Genomic DNA, 18,943 nt, shown 5'->3' on the forward strand with positions numbered 1-18,943 from the left:
GTGCTGTTTGGGGAGGGTTTTTTGGAAGGGACATCCTGCGTGACACTGCAGTGCCACTCCTAGATGGGCCCGGTGTTTGTGTCGGCCACTAGGGTCGCTTATCTTACTCACACAGTCAGCTACCTCATTGCGCCTCTTTTTTTCTTTGCGTCATGTGCTGTTTGGGGAGGGTTTTTTGGAAGGGACATCCTGCGTGACACTGCAGTGCCACTCCTAGATGGGCCCGGTGTTTGTGTCGGCCACTAGGGTCGCTTATCTTACTCACACAGTCAGCTACCTCATTGCGCCTCTTTTTTTCTTTGCGTCATGTGCTGTTTGGGGAGGGTTTTTTGGAAGGGACATCCTGCGTGACACTGCAGTGCCACTCCTAGATGGGCCCGGTGTTTGTGTCGGCCACTAGGGTCGCTTATCTTACTCACACAGTCAGCTAACGCATTGCGCCTCTTTTTTTCTTTGCGTCATGTGCTGTTTGGGGAGGGTTTTTTGGAAGGGCCATCCTGCGTGACACTGCAGTGCCACTCCTAGATGGGCCCGGTGTTTGTGTCGGCCACTAGGGTCGCTTATCTTACTCACACAGTCAGCTACCTCATTGCGCCTCTTTTTTTCTTTGCGTCATGTGCTGTTTGGGGAGGGTTTTTTGGAAGGGACATCCTGCGTGACACTGCAGTGCCACTCCTAGATGGGCCCGGTGTTTGTGTCGGCCACTAGGGTCGCTTATCTTACTCACACAGCGACCTCGGTGCAAATTTTAGGACTAAAAATAATATTGTGAGGTGTGAGGTATTCAGAATAGACTGAAAATGAGTGTAAATTATGGTTTTTGAGGTTAATAATACTTTGGGATCAAAATGACCCCCAAATTCTATGATTTAAGCTGTTTTTTAGGGTTTTTTGAAAAAAACACCCGAATCCAAAACACACCCGAATCCGACAAAAAAAATTCGGTGAGGTTTTGCCAAAACGCGGTCGAACCCAAAACACGGCCGCGGAACCGAACCCAAAACCAAAACACAAAACCCGAAAAATTTCCGGCGCTCATCTCTAATATTTATACGTTAGATAGGAGCAGAGCTGTTTTAAAATGTATATCTTTATTCATTTTTCTCTGTAATATTCACATTGTCTTATATCTTTGCACCACTTTATATGTATTTTAACAAATATTTTGCATAAGTGTTGTTCTGTACAGTGAGATATATCATCCACTTTTAAAATGAATTAATAAATGTTATATTTTAACAACTAGTGCACCTCCAACAGATCCCTTTTCTTCTTTTTCTTTGTTTCTTTATAACTCATTTTTAGCATATATGTAATTGCAGCTTTGGCATACATTATTGAGTCCTAATTAACTTTATGTGTTGTTGTTTTTTTGTGTTTTTCACTTTTTTCAATTAATGTAATTCCATTTTTTTTGCACGTTTAAATTATACAGCCACACAGGGCGTCGGAATGGGGAGGGGCAAGGGGGCAGCTCGCTCCCCCCAAAACATGAGAGAGGCACCAATCCACCCGGATGGGCACACCTGTGTATCCGCAGCGTCCAGCTTCAGCGCTGGTTGTGATAATTGTTTTGTACATTACATTGTGGTTTTGAGAAAGTAACAAATTATTGTGTATCCATAAAGGTTTATAGAGGAGAATGGAGATACCAACTAACTTTATGCTATAAGTAATATAAATTATTTTTAATTATAGTCTGCTAGCGCTTGATGTACTTTGTATTTGTTTCTTTGAGTATTCAAAAAAAAAATGGGTGCAGCATGTGCGGTGGGGGCACTCCTCAACTCATGGGCCCGTATGCACTGCACACTCTGCACCCCAATATAAATACGCCAGTGCCCATGCTCTATAAAATGAGTGGATAGAAAAACTGAATACAGTGGCATAAGTATGTCCCAGTTGCCCGGAGGCAAGAAAAATATTGGTGACCCGCCCTATATATATACACACACACACACATATTTGCTCCTGCATAGCAAGCCTGCAGGTTCTAACTATATGAAGCTACTACAAAACCGTTGCAACTAGGCAGATCTAGGTAGGGGTCCCACCACACACTACATAGATCTGCTCAGTCACTCACAATGCTGATTATTTCTCTGACAATTACTTTGCAAGTGTCATATCCAGGATTAGAACCCACAACCTAATATACTGGAAACATGCACCTTACTGATGGAGATATCTGCTCTTGATTAGGAAGAATGAGAATTCTAACTACAGTATATGAAGTTACTTGTAATTGTCTGAGAAATAACTTCATATAGTTAGAATTCTCATGCTTCCTTTATAGGGGAAAATAGCTTCATCGGTAAGGTATCTGCTTCCAGTGTATCTATAATAAAGAGGGTGTGATTTGTAAGGTGCAGTGACTAGTGGGGAAGTCGGCTACGGAAGAGATACCGGCTGCTGTCATTTAACTTAATTGATTAATGTTGGTGAACACACGGAACAGGAGGAGAGGTGCCCCCCTTCAAAGCAGGAGCCCGGCGGCAGCTGACTCCGTTGCCTCCCAGAGTTCTTCCTCTGACTGAATAAATATGTTGTATAGTTCTAAGACAAAATGATTACAGAAAGTGACTGTACTGACAATGTAAAGATGTAAGATTCCATAGAAGCAGAGCCGGATTAAGAGGGGGGCCCTGGGGATAAGTACCCCAGGCCCCCTTTTTTAAAAGGGCCCCACGCCGCAACCGCAGATCAGATCTCTGTTCCGATCTGCGGTATTGCGCTGCGCTCCCGGGAGCCGGTGCAACACGCAGCGGCAGGGCAGCGATTGCTGTCCCTGGCAGCTCTGGCTCCCGGCTCCACTGCACTGAAAAGGCTGGCGCCAGGGCCGCATGCAGGGAGTCAGTGCCTGTAAAGGGAAGGACAGCTGAGTGACAGCTCAGCTGTCCAATAATCTGACGAGTAGCAGCCTGCGGCTCAGTCATTGGCTGGGTGCGCAGGCTGCAGGGAAGAAGGAGGACAGCGAGTGGAGCCTGAAGGCAGCAGCCAGCACCCAGTCTCTGCCAGCTCTCCTAGGCTATCTGTGGTTGTGCAGCCTGCCAGCAGCAAAGCACATAAAAACGTAAGGCTGGCTGTATTATGTACTGGGTTTTAATATATATATATATATATATATGCTGCATCATATCCCGCTTAAGCTGCGGTGGGAAGCCGGGAGGCAATGCAGCTGCCAGCGTCCGGTTGCCAGGTAACGTGAGACGCGTTTCCAGGGCACTGCCAGTGCTAGCGGACTGACGTCACCAGAAGCGACCACAGTGGAAGGGTGTCACGTGGGAAGCTGACCGGACCCGGCTTCCTCCAGCGGTGGGGGTCATCTCGTATTTAGGTAAGCACATTTTGTCCATTTGTTTGTTTTTCAGCATGGGGCTTTGAAAACGGTACCTGCGAGTACTGAAACGTCAGCATAGTACCTGCTGTTATGATGTTTTTCATTATTTAAAAAACTCTTTCATCATTTGGAGTGCTGCAGTCTCTTTTCCTTATGTATATATATATATATATATATATATATATATGTGTGTGTGTATATATATGTATGTATAGACATATTTATCATAGGCGTGTGCACGGGGGGTGCCTGGAGCGCACAGGCACCCCCTAATGTCCGGCACCCCCCTCACACATGCCTGTAGCTGACTCATTGCCGAGCGTGCAGTTCTATTCCTGAATGTGACTGCACTGTATGGCAGCCCACACTCTACGCCCGCCAGCACAGACAGCCTGCTCTCTACGGCCGTCCGCCCGCACAGACTTCCCGCGCACAGAGACCTCCCGCTCTCTACGGCCGCTCGCTACGCCCGCCCACACCCGCTCTCTACACCCACGCCCGTCATCCACCCGACCCTTCTCTCTCTACACTTGCCCGCTATGCCCGGTCAGCAGGCTCAGTGACAGACATGCCGCTGCAGGGGCAGTAGAGGGTACATTTTCAGCTGCACCTGCTACCGGAACCGACCTGTGAACTGGACTGCACCCACAAGTAATGTATAATGTGTGTTATATAATGTATTTGGAGGGGCACTATGTGTCACATAATGTATTTGGGGGCACTGTGTATTATATAATGTGTTTGGGGGGTCCTATGGGGTCTATTCAGGCCGGGTCACAGCCGCTCATTCGCACGTGGCGTCATGTGAATTTTGGTGTAATACCGTGTGACGTAATGTAAATTTTGGCTCATACCATGTGGCGTAATGTGAATTTTATCTCATAAAGCATGGCGTAATGTAAACTTTGGTTCCTACCGTGTGGTGTAATGTGATATGCGGCTCAAACAGTGTGGCGTAATGTGAATTGCGGCTCATATAGTGTGGCGTAATGTGAATTTTATCTCTTGGTGTGTGGCGCAATGTACATTTTGGTTCATGCTGTGTGGCAAAATGTAAATTTTGGCTCATACCGCGTGACATTATGTACATTTTGGCTCATACTGTGTGGCATAATGTAAATTTCGGCTCATACCGCGTGGCGTAATGTAAATTTCGGCTCATACCGTGTGACGTAATGTGAATATTATCTCTTGCTGCATGGCAGAATGTAGATTTTGGCTCATACAGTGTGGCATAATGTAAATTTTATCTCCTACTGTGTGGCGTAATGTAAATTTTGTCTCATACCATGTGACGTAATGTAAATTTTGTCTCATACCATGTGACGTAATGTGAATTTTGGCTTATACCATGTAGCATAATGTGAATTTTGTCTCATATCGTTTGGTGAAATGTTTATTTTGACTCATACTGTGTGGTGTAATGTGAATTTTGCACCAAGGCTCACCACTCTCTAGTTCCGCCACTAGGTCAAGGATAGGTTGGGGAAGTGTAAGTAACGATAGTATGCAGCGGCAGCTAGGACTCAGGGTTATGCCTCAGCGGACAGTCAGTACCGGACAGTGGTCACACCATTATGTTTCATTTTATTTCTCTGTGGTGTATTATATCTACTTGTATAATTAGGAACTACGGAGAAATTAGATTATGCAATGTGCTTTGTTTTTGTGTAAAATATTAAATACAGGTTGAGTATCCCATATCCAAATATTCAGAAATACAGAATTTTTTGATTGTAAGTGACATAGTGAAACCTTTGTTTTCTGATGGCTCAATGTTTAATGCACAAAGTTATTAAAAATATTGGCTAAAATGACCTTCAGGCTGTGTGTATAAGGTGTAAATGAAACATAAATGCATTCTGTGCTTAGACCTGGGTCCCATCGCCATGATATCTCATTATGGTATGCAATTATTCCAAAATACGGAAAAATCCGTTCTCCAAAATACTTCTGGTCCCAAGCATTTTGGATAAGGGATACTCAACTTGTAATAATAAATATTCCATTTAAGATGGATTAGTCTGAAAGATTCTTTCAAATTTAAAACCTAATTGTAATTTCTTGTAGTGATTGAAGACGCTATGATTTTAATTTTAAAACTTAGGACCCCTGTCTTAAGTACCCCAGCCCCCCGAAGACTTAATCCAGCTCTGCGTAGAAGGCAATGTACTGTATGTATCATGTAGCTTTCTGTATAAGCTTTAGGCACTACAAATAAAATAAAACAAAATATATGAGTTATCGCCAGCAACACCTTTTGAGAATTGACCCTAGACTCTAGTCTAGAGTATCTTTATATTATTGCTACTTTAGGAATAGAACATCTGCGTACACCATATTTCTTACTCACTTTTATCCAGCGCACTTCCTGTGATCCGGATCTTCATCCCAGGATTGTCTGAATAGCATATGCCAGACAGACTCAGGAGAATGGAGGTAATGATGGTAAACCACAGCATTGCTTCTAAATGGCTCTACATTCAAATACAACGCAAATCATTTTTATTACTTTACCAAACAGACATAAGACACGGTGACATGAGTTTAGCAGCTGAAGAAGCATCCATGGCACCTTGTTGCTGATGGAAACAGCTGGGTAATGTGTTTCATTCTTTTAAAATTAACTATGACAGTAAACCCCAAAAAGTAATAGATGAGCACAAGGAGTGGTACATATTGATGTCTAATCAAGGTGAAATGCACGGTAAGGAGCACAGATAGTTTGTACATACTGTGATCTATGGGGGTCATTCCGAGTTGTTCGCTCGTTATTTTTTTCTCGCAACGGAGCGATTAGTCGCTAATGCGCATGCGCAATGTCCGCAGTGCGACTGCGCCAAGTAAATTTGCTATGCAGTTAGGAATTTTACTCACGGCATTACGAGGTTTTTTCTTCGTTCTGGTGATCGTAATGTGATTGACAGGAAGTGGGTGTTTCTGGGCGGAAACTGGCCGTTTTATGGGTGTGTGCGAAAAAACGCTACCGTTTCTGGGAAAAACGCGGGAGTGGCTGGAGAAACGGAGGAGTGTCTGGGCGAACGCTGGGTGTGTTTGTGACGTCAAACCAGGAACGACAAGCACTGAACTGATCGCAGATGCCGAGTAAGTGTGGAGCTACTCAGAAACTGCTAAGAAGTGTCTATTCGCAATTTTGCTAATCTTTCGTTCGCAATTTTGATAAGCTAAGATTCACTCCCAGTAGGTGGCGGCTTAGTGTGTGCAAAGCTGCTAAAAGCAGCTTGCGAGCGAACAACTCGGAATGAGGGCCTATATACATTTCATACAATCTCATTCATTTACAATCTCATTCATTTAAAAAAATCTAACGTGATTGGTCTGCATTTTACACACACACACACACACACACACACACACACACACACACACACACACACACACACACACACACATATATATTAATATATATACATATATACATCATCTCCCCCCCACATGCACACCACCACCACAGAGTTACAGTGCTAACGTCAGAGACATACCTGCCTGCAAGATACAGTGCTCCTTACTCCAGTGTCAGCAAACAACAAGCAACTGCTGCTTATTTGTACTGATCACGGACAGCCGGCTAATAAAAGGCTGTTATAATTATAGTGACTGATCTGGTTCTTCTTCTATTCCGGGTGTGGAATCAGGGAGAAGCAGACAGCATGTGACAATACTGTAATGTTGATGACGAAACATTGTAATAAGGTGATCCATACCAAACTATCATTGTAATTCTAAAGATAATCATTATTTGATGTATACATCAATACATGCTTCATTTCTTTTTCATTGTTATAATAACATGGCATTAACAAAAGGTTCCTGTATGCATATACTAGGGGCACATTCATTACTATTGCTACCTAGGCTATAATGTAGTGTTGCTGTATTACTTTATACTGTGCTAGAGAATTATATGTGGTTCCATGATGTTCTATATTACTGTAAGCATTTTTTTTGCTACTCTGACCTCACACAGAACAGGTGAAAGGCATATAAATAAATATTTGATCCAACTTCTTTTAAACCTGGAAAAACAATATTGGCTCATCACACTGGTTATTATTGTACTTTATTTATAAAGCAACAAAATATTCATAAGGAGGTAAATGGGAAAAAGTATAAAGATAAGATAATAGCTGTGATAATAAAAACAGCTTTAATGTGCCCTAGGGAGTAAAACGATAAACCCAGTGGCAGCATTAGACTGCAGCACAGTCCAAAATTCAAACAGGGGAGCGACACCAACTGCCAGTGACTCCCAGCCGGTGATGTGTGACAGTGTTTGGGGTGGGAGTTGGTGTGGCTCCCCTATTTGAATTTTCAACTGCGCTGCAGCCCCACCTCTGGAGCCGTCACTGGATAAACCTGTCTGAAAAGGTGAGTTTTCAGCACACATTTTAATATTTGGCAGGTGAAACTTTGTAGGAGAAATGTTAACGTAATGTAATCAATAGCTGTAGTGTTGCTCATCAAAAGTCTTGTGTATATACATTAGAGGAAGTCACCCAGGTGAAGAACAGACAAAGTCTAGGGGGTCGATTCATCATCACTTCATTTGTAGACATGACATTGAATTTTTTCACCTACTTTTGTATAAATTGTCATTGCCATTTATGATAAAGGTAATGCAGGAGATATCATGGATATCTTGGTACACACCTATACAATTGTTGGCCCATTCTCATGATATCGGGTGAACGGCCATTAATTATATAGGTGTGCATACCCTCCAACATTTTATACATAAAAATCGGTACAAATTAGAGAAGGGGCGTGGCCACAGGTAAAGGGGGTGTGGCCACACCCCTTTTCTTATACTTTCAACGGAAGTTTGGAGAGCCAAAAATCAGTACAGACCATAAAAAAGGTATTATACCTGCTAAAAAGACACAGTTGGAGGGTATGGGTGTGTATGCAGCAGCGATGCAGGAGCATTATCCGATAAATGGCTCCTGATCTCAATAGAGGAGCCGCTAAACCCCCCCTTCCCCCCCACCCCAACAAACACACAAAGACAGCTGCCCCTGCCTCACAGGAGGTCACAGGGGTTCACAGCTGGATACACACAAGCCCGGCTGATTGGGAGCGTTTTACCTGATTAGCCAGGGATTGAACAAGTGTGTACCCACAGTACTTTTCAGCCCCAATCTGGCCTGCTGTCCCCAGACACTAATATGAGGACCTAAATTCATCAAGCTCGACTGCGGGAACATTTTCCACCTTCAGGTGTTTGTTCCTGCTTTCTTATGGGAAGGAGTCCCGGTTGTGAAGAGGGATATACTAAGCCTTGCAGAGAGATAAAATGGACATTTTTAAACCCAGACTGTAGCATGACAGATAGGAACTGATTGTCTGGTACTTTATCTCTGTCCACTTTATCTCTCTCCAATGTTTTACACATCTCTCACAGGGGGAGGCAGAGAGTGACAGGTAGCGGTGCACAGCCTGGCACTTGCTATTGTGATGATGCATGCATAGGTGTGCGCAGGGGGGGTGCCTGGTGCGCACAGGCACCCCCTAATGTCTGGCACCCCGATCTCACATGCCTGATGCAGCGATCGCCGAGCAGGCTGATTACTTTCCCCTCTGCGCTGCACCCTATCAGGAATGCATTACTGACTGGACGCCTGGGTTAATCAAGGGTGCCACTGACACCGGCTTTCAAATTCCCAGCTCCACCTCCATGTACAAAAACAGTGTGAAGTGACGTGATTACGTCATGCAGCTCGCACACCCACCCGTCACACCCGCCACATACACAGCTCTCTCCTTCTATGCTATGCCAACGCCAGCCACTGATGAGGAGCAGCATGCAGCCAGCGTTTCTTTTAGAAAGACAAATTCAATACTAGCAGACGGCCAGCAGCAGCATTGACACGTCACTCATTTTTCCAGCAGCGGCAGTACTAGTCTGTGACTGTCAGTGTCAGTGAGTGACTGACTTGTAAGTAAGCTGGTGCTGCTTGCAGGGGAAAGTGAGGGGGAGCCAGACCAGGCTGAGGAGGAGCAGTGTAATTGCAGTGAGAGCCATCAGGGGTGTTTGTTTGGTGCACACCACAACATCTGACAATGTATCTGGATTATTAGGATTGGAACAAAGATGGATATTTTATATGTGTTGACCATCAATAGATGGTACTAAACACGCCCAAAAGGCGGTGCTAGACACACCCCCCCGATGGTGCACCCCCTAATAAAATGTGCTGCGCACGCCAGTGGATGCATGTGAATGCCCCATTATCGCAACTTCGCTGGACTTGCTGACAGCATCTCTCCCAGGGTCCCACAGCCTACTCTCGCCAGCCATACAACACGGACACCGGAAGCACACACGGCATTATGTTTTAGAATTATTCTCATCCTTCCCCCACACCCCAGCTCCACCTCCTGGTCTGATGTTACAGAGTCGTAACAGCTACTTCACACTAGTAGAAGCCTAAGGAAATGGTCGGGTGACTCTGACCAGGGAAAGAAAGTTGCTGCTGGTAGTACTGCTCCTGTCACCTCCTGCAATTTGCTGTATGGGAAGGGAATATTATACTAAGGAGGGGTTAATACAGAAAACAAGAAATCCTTCAATTCAGTCTATGCTACAGTGCAGGATACAAAAGTGACAACTGTGTACATAATACTGTAAGTTCTACTGGCACAACATATGGTGTTGATAGGTGTCAGTTATGTGCAATGGAGACCAGTCTATGCGGCAGAATGCTTAACCAGGCTTATTGGTTTATTAACTGGCAGGTAACAGGATGCAGGATAATACTGTGTTCATGCAGGTTTGCAAATACACTGTTACAGGCCAGTAGTTTTTGGAGTTAATGTAGGTGGTGTGTGTTTTAGGATAACACACAACAGTATGTACACTTAATGGTGGCATTGGCTCTTTTACAGTGAGCAGTAGTGACACAGTGGTAGGGGTGGTCTTCAGGTTGCCGACTGTCGGGATCCCGGCGCACAGTATACCGGCGCCGGCATACCGACAGATTTTCTCCCTCGTGGGGTCCACGACCCCTCTGGAGGGAGAATAAATAGCGTGGCGCACATAGCGCACCACCGTGCCCGCAAGGGGCTCATTTGCGCTCGCCACGCTGTCGGTATGTCGACGGTCGGGCTCCCGGTCGACGGTATGCTGGTTGCTGGGAGTTCAGTGGTAGTGCCTCCAACTACGTGATCCAGTCTTTGATGCAGTGAGATGCTCAGAGACACGTCCTGTCTCAGTGGAGAACGAAGAGACAAGTCTGTGTGGACAATGCTGTGCACTTTGGTCGGAGACCACGCTGTGACATTAACTCTGTCCTGGATCTGGTAGTGAAGGAGAGACATCTCAGATTAGAACACACTCCACTCCTAACATTTTCAGGATTACTTGTCTAAACTTGAACCGAGTCACTTTAAGACATTTCATTTCTTTTATTTAAGTCACTCCAATGTGGCTTTTACTGTATGCTTTGGCCCATTATCCTAGTGCAACATGAATCTTCCACATTCTTGGATTGCAGCAAATAAGTACAGGATTGGTCTAGAAGATCAAGGTTAGACAACCTACGGCACTCCAGCTGCAGTGTAACTGCATATACCAGTATGCTCTGCCACAATTTAGCATGCCCTAAAAGCAAAATGGTGGTAGGGCATGCTATAGCGCCAAAGGTTGCCTTCCCAATCTAGATTTTGCTCAGTCAGCATTCCCAGTCCCTGAAGCAGAGAATCATCTTCATAATAATGCTTAACGCACAATGTTTCAGTGTGCAGTAGAATAGCACTGCAGATGACAGTCACAGGCTTGCACCAACCAGAGTCTACTGTTGAGGCTGAAATTGTACCCCATAAAATCTTCCTCCAACTACATGGAAGTTTTTTTGAACAAGGCGCTACTCCTGCAGGGTGGAAAATAATAAAAGCAACCTTTTTAGGGATTAGTCAATTGTTCCCAAAAGCTGACTGGAAAATAAATACTTGGATTGTTGGTGCATTTTAGTCAGGTGGGTAAAACAATTATTGTTTAGTTTATTTCTAATCATAAAAAAATCTTTAGTGTAGTTTTTATTTGACAATACAGTGTATTTGTATTTATTTGTAGTAAGTATTCTCAAATAAATCCATCTTGAGTCTATGATATAAGATATAATAATAAAAATGTTTTAAATTACTACAAGGAATAAACACTGTTATAGCCAACGGTGGCTCCTACTTACTTTAAGTAGTTACCCCCAGCCCGGAGAGGAGAGAAGACAGGGAGCCCCGGGTCCCAGCATCTCGAAATGGATCTGGCAGGTGCCGAGACCGGTGCATGCGCAGATGCCGCGGTGCAACTGCACATGCTCAAATCTCAGCTTCTATGGACTGCGTCAGCCGCAGCCCAAAGAAGCCGGATTGGGCTGCGTGAAAGGCAAGGATTGGCTTCCTACAGGAAGTCAGTTCATTGACTATCGCAGCCTTTTCTGGTATCCGAGAGGGAGGAAACACCTCCCAATGGGACTGCCTGTAGTGTCTGTGACTGACAAGTAGGACTTCCAACTGAAAGTCACTGCCAGTCACAGTGAAGCCTGTACTGTCACGGACTGCATCTGGCTTCAATGACACTGAGAGGGGTGGCGGATTTTACCTGAGGGGGCTGCAGGAAGTTCAGGAACAAACAATCTGAAGATCGCAAATTTTCTGCTGTCAAGCTCTGAATTTTTTTTCTTTTTGGAGCTTGATGAATTCAGGTCCCCATACTAGTGTTTGAAGACCGTGGGTCAGATAGGGAGTGAAAAGTAAGCAGCAGATATACGTAATATCTCAGGCATTACTCTTATAATGAATGGCCCAGAAAGTTTTAATTTTCACCTGCTTTTGTAGAAATTAAGGAATGATGAATAAACCCCTAAATCACAAAAACCTTAAAGAAAAAATGAGCATTTTGCTAGGTTTGCTGGGCTGGATGTAGAAGCGAGATGTGGCCAGCTTGGCATGTCAAGCATATGCTACCAGCTGCATTGCTATCCAAGGGTCCGAACTTTGACCCTGGGAGCCTGTTCTTGGCCTTCTACTGGATGGATTTGTAAGAAATCTTTGCAGAGTGGTAACATTGAATCCCAAAAGACATACTACTGTAGGGCGTTGGGGTCGGTTCCCAGAAAACATACTAGTGGGTTGGGGTCAGTCGGACCTCACAGCGGAATGTGCCAGGCAGAACTTTGACTCATGGAGCATGTTCTGGGCCTGCTACTAGATGGATTTGGAAGAAAACTTCACAGAGTGGTAACTTTGGATCCCAGAAGACATATTGGGGGGTTGGGGTCGGTCAAATCTCCTGTTGGTGTACGCTGGGCAGAATTGTGACACACGGAACCTACATTGGGCCTTCCATTGGATGGATTTGGATGAAAACTTTAATGAACTGTAACTGACAGAAATCACCATAATTGAATAACCTGAAATAACTGACTGAAATAACCGTAAATCAATGCACTAAAATAACTGACAGAAATGGAGGTGGGAAGACAAAAAATGCTGTGTACCCAAAAGCCTTGGAATAGCAAATTGCTAACTGAAGGACAACTTTAAACCTATATCACAATGGAAAAGTGATTATAAAACTGAACAGAAAGAAAAGCTGGGGATCAGGGCTACTGGCGACACCCCAAAAACAAAACTGACACTGGGCAGCCACCTCATGGATGTGCTGGAAAAGCTACTAAGCTACTAATTATTTTTAATATGTTGACAGTTACAGCCAACTCTTGATAACATAATAACTGGAAAATTTAAACCCAGGCAATGCCGGGTACTTCAGTTAATACATGGTTGAATAGTGTGATTAATAACTAATAACGCTGTATGTGCCAGGGGCAGAGAAAGCAGGGAAAAAGGGTGCACATCGCAGTGCTGCCCTGGCGAGATTATCACAGGGCAACTGCAATATTTTTTTAATTTATTTTTTTTGTAAATTTGGGCACATCGCATCTCCCATTATAAGTATGGGGAATGCAATCTGGGTTACTAAAAAAAAGTGAATTAAAGGGTTTGGAGCAGTTTTTCATGAAAATTGCTCCAAATGCCCTTTAAGACATGCAGGTGATACTGAAATAATGTTAATAAATAAGCCCCTTAATACCCAGGTCCATGTGTAGGCCGATTCTGGACTCTGGTGAGATTTTCTGGTTCCTATACTGTCCAAAGTAAGATTCGGGAATGCAGTCCTGGATTACGGGCCTTATTCAGAGATGGGCGCAACTGCTGCGTTCGCACATCTGCACACATGCAGCGGCTGCAGTCATCGCACGCAATAAATCATTATGCGATCGCATACTGGAAGGATGAGATTGCATCACGATTGACAAGCGACGGGTGTCCGGGGGCAGTAACATGGCGTTGGGGGAACGCACCAAGAAATGCAGGCATGTCATGGCCATTTTCAAGGCCAGCAGATGACGTCACTTGCATTTTCTGAGATTGTAAACATGGCGGCAGTGCCTCTATTTGAGTTTTTTTGCAATGTGATTGCAATTAAATTGCGGGGCAGCACCACACATGCTGAGCAGCCTTGTCCTGTGCTGGGCGGCACCCAGCAAGTAATTTTAGTGGTCGCAGATTTTGCTAAAATAGCAAAATGTATGACCAACTTTGAATAAACCCCTATGTCATTATTAAAGAGAACTTTGGCATTCCTGTGCATTCCCCCTGTAAAGCAGTATTAGAGGAAACTATTCGAAAGTTGAGTAAAGTGTCATTAAATATAATGCTAGACCAGTTTTCTCATCTCCAGTCCTCAGGGACCCCATCCCTAACAGTGCATGTTTTCCATAGCACCTTGACATGGGAAACATGCATTGTTAGGGTTCCATGAAGATTGGATTTGGGCTAGTCACTTGAGCCCCAAACGCAAGGGTGCTTTAATAAATAATCCCAGCCACAAGAGATAATAATTGAATACACATATAAAATATAGTAGATTTATAAAGGGAAAATTAGTTCAGTTGAGTAACTTGTTATACTGAGTTATACTGTAGAGCGTCCTACAGACTTGCCAAATGTGTGCAGGCGATATGAACGATCTTGTTCAGTAATGAACGAGAAATCTTTCATATCGTTGAGTTGACCTAATTCAGACCTGATCGCAGCAGCAAATTTCTTAGCAAATGGGCAAAATCATGTGCACTGCAGGGGGAGGGGGTGCGGGGGGGGGGCAGATATAACATTTGCAGAGAGTGTTAAATTTGGGTGGGTTATTTTGTTTCTGTGCAGGGTAAATACTGGATGCTTTATTTTTACACTGCAATTTAGATTTCAGTTTGAACACACCCCACCCAAATCTAACTCTCTCTGCACATGTTATATCTGCCCCACCTGCAGTGCACATGGTTTTGCCCATTTGCTAACAAATTTGCTGCTGCGATCAGGTCTGAATTAGGCCCTGTGTGTATGCACCAACGATTAACGATGCGCGGCCCTGCAGTTGTTCACCGTTGGTTCTCTGTTGCTTTGCAATGCAAGTCAATTTGGACAATGATCGATCATCATTCAGATCGATCATCGTCAAAATAGAATGCATCGGCAAGTGTGTGGGGCCCTTTAGTAGTGCTTCCTCTTTCAAATGAACAGACTTCCTGGTTTCTATATGTATTTTTCCTGTTTTTAGTTGGTCAAAATCACCAGTCAAAAGTTACACTTAAAGACAATGGTACCGTACATACATATCATGAAAGCTCACAGAACAAAGTACAGAAAACCAAGAAAAACCCAAACCTGAAAAGGTAGTTTGACCTGATCTTAACAACCAAAATTCCCTGTAATCAGAAAAAGTAGTAACACTGTTCCTGATAATGGTAAAATGTCACTATAAATGGTTAAAAACAAACCTGGAAGTAGAAATACTGTCTACAGTTGCCAATGCCATGGTTTCCTTCCATTACTTATATGTGTCCTGTTGCTAACACATGTGATTTCCAGTCTACCTGGTTCCATTCCATTGTTTGTGATAATTGCAAAAACATCTGTCAGTCTTGTGTACACATATAAAAACTAATTTGCAGATGATGAATTACCTTATAAACAAAGGTCACCTCATATATATTGAAGTATGTCACTGTTCTAATTCCCATTATTAATAACATATTTTACTGTTTTACAGTCTCTGTCTCATAGATAAGATGGGGCTTAACGAGCCCAATGACACCTAATCACCTAGGTTGTGGGGGAGGTATGGCATGAAATGGGTATCTGTTGCTTTGGATTATTGAATTGATATATTGACTGCTAGGATAAGGATAGTCCATTAGATAGATGCACCGGGGTGGGGGGGGGGGAAAGGGGGGGGTGAGGGGTCAAACTTGCCTACTTTTGAAAAGTAGTTTCGAGGAGATTATAGCCTGTACTCCATTGAGGGGGCATGTCACAGTCCACCCAAGGGGCGTGTCCATCAAATCCCTTTGTGCGTATCTACTGTCACTTAGGGGTGTGCCTTCAGTGGCAGGTGTAAACTAAAGAACAGTACAAAGCGCGGTACATGCTACATACTGACATCACACCTACATTACACAGCAGGGCTAGACACCCACATCACACCCACATTACACGGCAGGGGGAATTTTTATAAACAAGCCATCTTTGGGGGAGAAGATCTTACTGCTGCTGCTTCCGCTGCTTCTTCCACTGCCACCACAAAATAGCTTCTGCTTTGAGTTCTCCTCATCCAGCATGCAAGCACTACTTTACTGTGCTCTGCCTCTGCTATCCACAACCCTGCAGTGTCAGCTGCTAGCCTTTCCGCAACATGGCATCATGCATTGTGACGTCTCTACTGTAGGCCCCTCCCCTATCAATTCCAGACTTGTGCATATGCAGTCCAGATTCTAACGATGGGGGGGGATACTGGAGCTGTAGGATAATTTGCAAGGGCAGTGGTAGACTCAGCCAAAAAAACAACGGGTCGGCATCTATTATTTTGGGTTGCAGTCTAGACCCCCTAGGTCAGACCTGGTCACAATTGTATTATGCTTCTGTTAAACAGCCCTCTATATTGTGCATTTGCCAGATCTATAGAATCTATATTCAATTGCCTGAAACTTATCAGATAAATATTTTTTCACCTATAATAAACATGAGCCTGTCAGGAAGGAAACAGTAGGCAATGCCGGCGCTTGGTATCCCGGCAGTCAGGTGACCGACTCCGAGAAACTGAAGTTTGGAATACCGACAGGAGTGAGTTGTGGCTGTTTTCCCCTCTCCCCTAACCCTCCCTTGCCACAGCCTAATGCTAACCTCCCCCTATAGTGCCTAACCCTAACCTACCCTCGACCATGCCTAAACCTAACCCTCCTCCACGCAGCCTAACCCTAACCCTTGCCGTGGGTGCCTAACCCTAACCCCACCTTCCCGCAGCCTAACCCTAATGTCACCCCTCCCTCAGCCTAACCCTCACCTCCCCAGGAGGGGGGGGGGGGGAGGGCTACACTAACCCCCCCTCCCGGCCCTAAAGCTAACCGCGGTGGTATGCGTAATATTATCGGGATTCCGACATGGGTCCCCTGACCATTTTGGAATTCTTGCGCCGACGTTGTGACTGGTGTCGGGATTCCGACAGTCAGGATCCCAACTGCCGGTGACTTAAACTTATACCGTCACGAAGTCAGCTTGTCTATGGCCATGTGTAGCAGGGGGTAAAGTGTCTGTCTGCGCTGGTAGAATTTATTTAAAATACATTCTCCAGCATGACAAGTCAGAATTGATGCTGCACTAAATCTAAATGACACTCAGCCAGAGTCTGTAACAATTAACATGAGTCCGTACACAGGGAAAAAGGCAATGATGTAGGGTGGAGGTGTGGGAGGTTAAACAGATAGGGACAAGTCCGTGGTCCATGAGTGAGAATGAAAGTGAGAATGGAAGGGGGAGGAGGAGGAGGGGGGCGTACTGTGGAATACAGGTCCCGGGGGTTGTTTCAGCATGTGTGGGCTGGAGTCTGTGGTGCAGGCTGTGCAAGTCATTTCTCAGGCAGTGTGACTGTGAGGCTGTACAGTCTCACAGGAGGATGCAGTCCACCTCCGGATCTTCTGCTTCTCCCCATCTCAGGCTCTCCGTAATTGTGGCAGGCAGGTAGGTGGGAGGACAGGAAGGCAGCCAGCCAGTTAGATCAGTCTGGTGTAGCCCTTACTCCTTGGCTTCTACATTGCCAATACCCACTGGCCTGCAAGTATCCCGACGTCATGCGTCATTGCATCAGCACTCGCGGATGTCAAGTCCGAATTACTGATGGGGAATCCAGGAGGATCATTTAAATTTCCAGGGCAGCGGGAGACTCCACGCTGAACAGGGAGTCGAGGGTAGGCAACTATGGGGTGGGTAGGTTTAATAGACTAGCTTTGGAAGGTGTCATCCTCTTTGCAGTTTCAGGTTTCCCACCCTCACCTAATAGTAACTGACATGTTCTGTGTTATCTTTAGTCAATGGGTCTTCAACATGAGGCTCTCCAGCTGCTGTGGAACTACACATCCCAGCATGCTCTCCCTCAGTTTTAGCATGCCTTAATAGCAAAACTGTGGCATGTCATGCTGGGATGTGTAGTTCTACATCAGCTGGAGGACCACAGGTTGAAGACCCATGGATACTGTTCATTGCTCGGGTGTTTTCTGCATGATGTATGTGTTATAAGGGCATATTTATTATTTTTTGTGGCCAGCCCCTGAAAATAAAGATTCCTTATCACAGCAATTTGCGACAGTATATGATAATACCCAGATGTATTATTATTACTACTGAGTCATATCGGATACCATCCCGGCACTCAGTGACAAGTAAAGTGATCCCGTTGTGTTAATTTCATTTCCTGCTTTGCCTCCTCTTTCAGATCCCTCTCTCAAAACAAACAGTAAAAGGTAGCCCATAGGCTACAAGCGCCAGGGCCAGGCTCAGCTCCTCAGCAGCCTCATAGAAACCTATGGGTGCTGCTGTTGCTGTCAGAAATGGAGGGTTCGTGGCAGATAAATCAGAGATATGTGCTGCGGCCCCTGCTTCTTGATCCCGGGGAGGGGGATATCCTGATGAGGATGAGATCCTGCAAATATACTTTAAGAAATATCCCCCATATTGTTAGCAGTTAACAATTCTTGCAGAGGAGATACAGTTACAGTAGGTGGAAAAGCATTGTTCTTCAGTGGCAAGAGGCAGAGGCGGAACTACCGCCAGTGCAACCAGTGCGTTGCACTGGGGCCAGGGCCGGATCTAGGGGGGGGGGGGGGGGGCGCGAAGGGGGCGACCGCCCCCCCCCCTAACAGTCATAGCCACGCCCACTTTTGAGCAGAAGAGAGCTCTCCTGGGAGAGCCTGAGGCAGAATGATGTGCTGCAGCCTATACCACAGCAGCACAGAGGAGCCAGGAGAGCAAGGGTTACAGAGCATTTGCCCCTCACTTGCTGGTGTGTGGGTACTAGGGCTAATAAATACAATTACCCCATAGCACAGTCACATGTACATAGAACAATCGCAAAGCTCTATCTCAGTCTCACTCAAAAAGTTCAGTCAGAATTGAGAGAGGAGGAGTTAGGATTGCAGATGGGAGGAGTTGGGACTGTAGAGGGAGGAGTCAAGATCACAGTAAACCGCCCCCCCT

General features: G+C 45.0%; 1 protein-coding gene across 1 annotated transcript in view; it reads right to left on the reverse strand.

Moving 5' to 3' along the window:
• The window catches only part of LOC135057865 (BPI fold-containing family C protein-like), a 75,342-nt gene extending 68,419 nt beyond the window's left edge, over window positions 1-6,923 (reverse strand). Inside the window, exons 1-2 of the mRNA XM_063963592.1 lie at window positions 6,844-6,923; window positions 5,694-5,817 (exon numbers count right to left, since the gene is read on the reverse strand). Coding sequence (XP_063819662.1) covers window positions 5,694-5,802 — 109 coding nt within the window. The 5' untranslated portion in view covers window positions 5,803-5,817; window positions 6,844-6,923. The remainder of the gene's footprint in view (window positions 1-5,693; window positions 5,818-6,843) is intronic.
• Between the last annotated feature and the right edge of the window lie 12,020 nt (window positions 6,924-18,943).

The sequence above is a fragment of the Pseudophryne corroboree genome, chromosome 3, assembly GCF_028390025.1.
Source record: "Pseudophryne corroboree isolate aPseCor3 chromosome 3, aPseCor3.hap2, whole genome shotgun sequence".
NCBI classification, from domain to species: Eukaryota; Metazoa; Chordata; class Amphibia; order Anura; family Myobatrachidae; genus Pseudophryne; species Pseudophryne corroboree.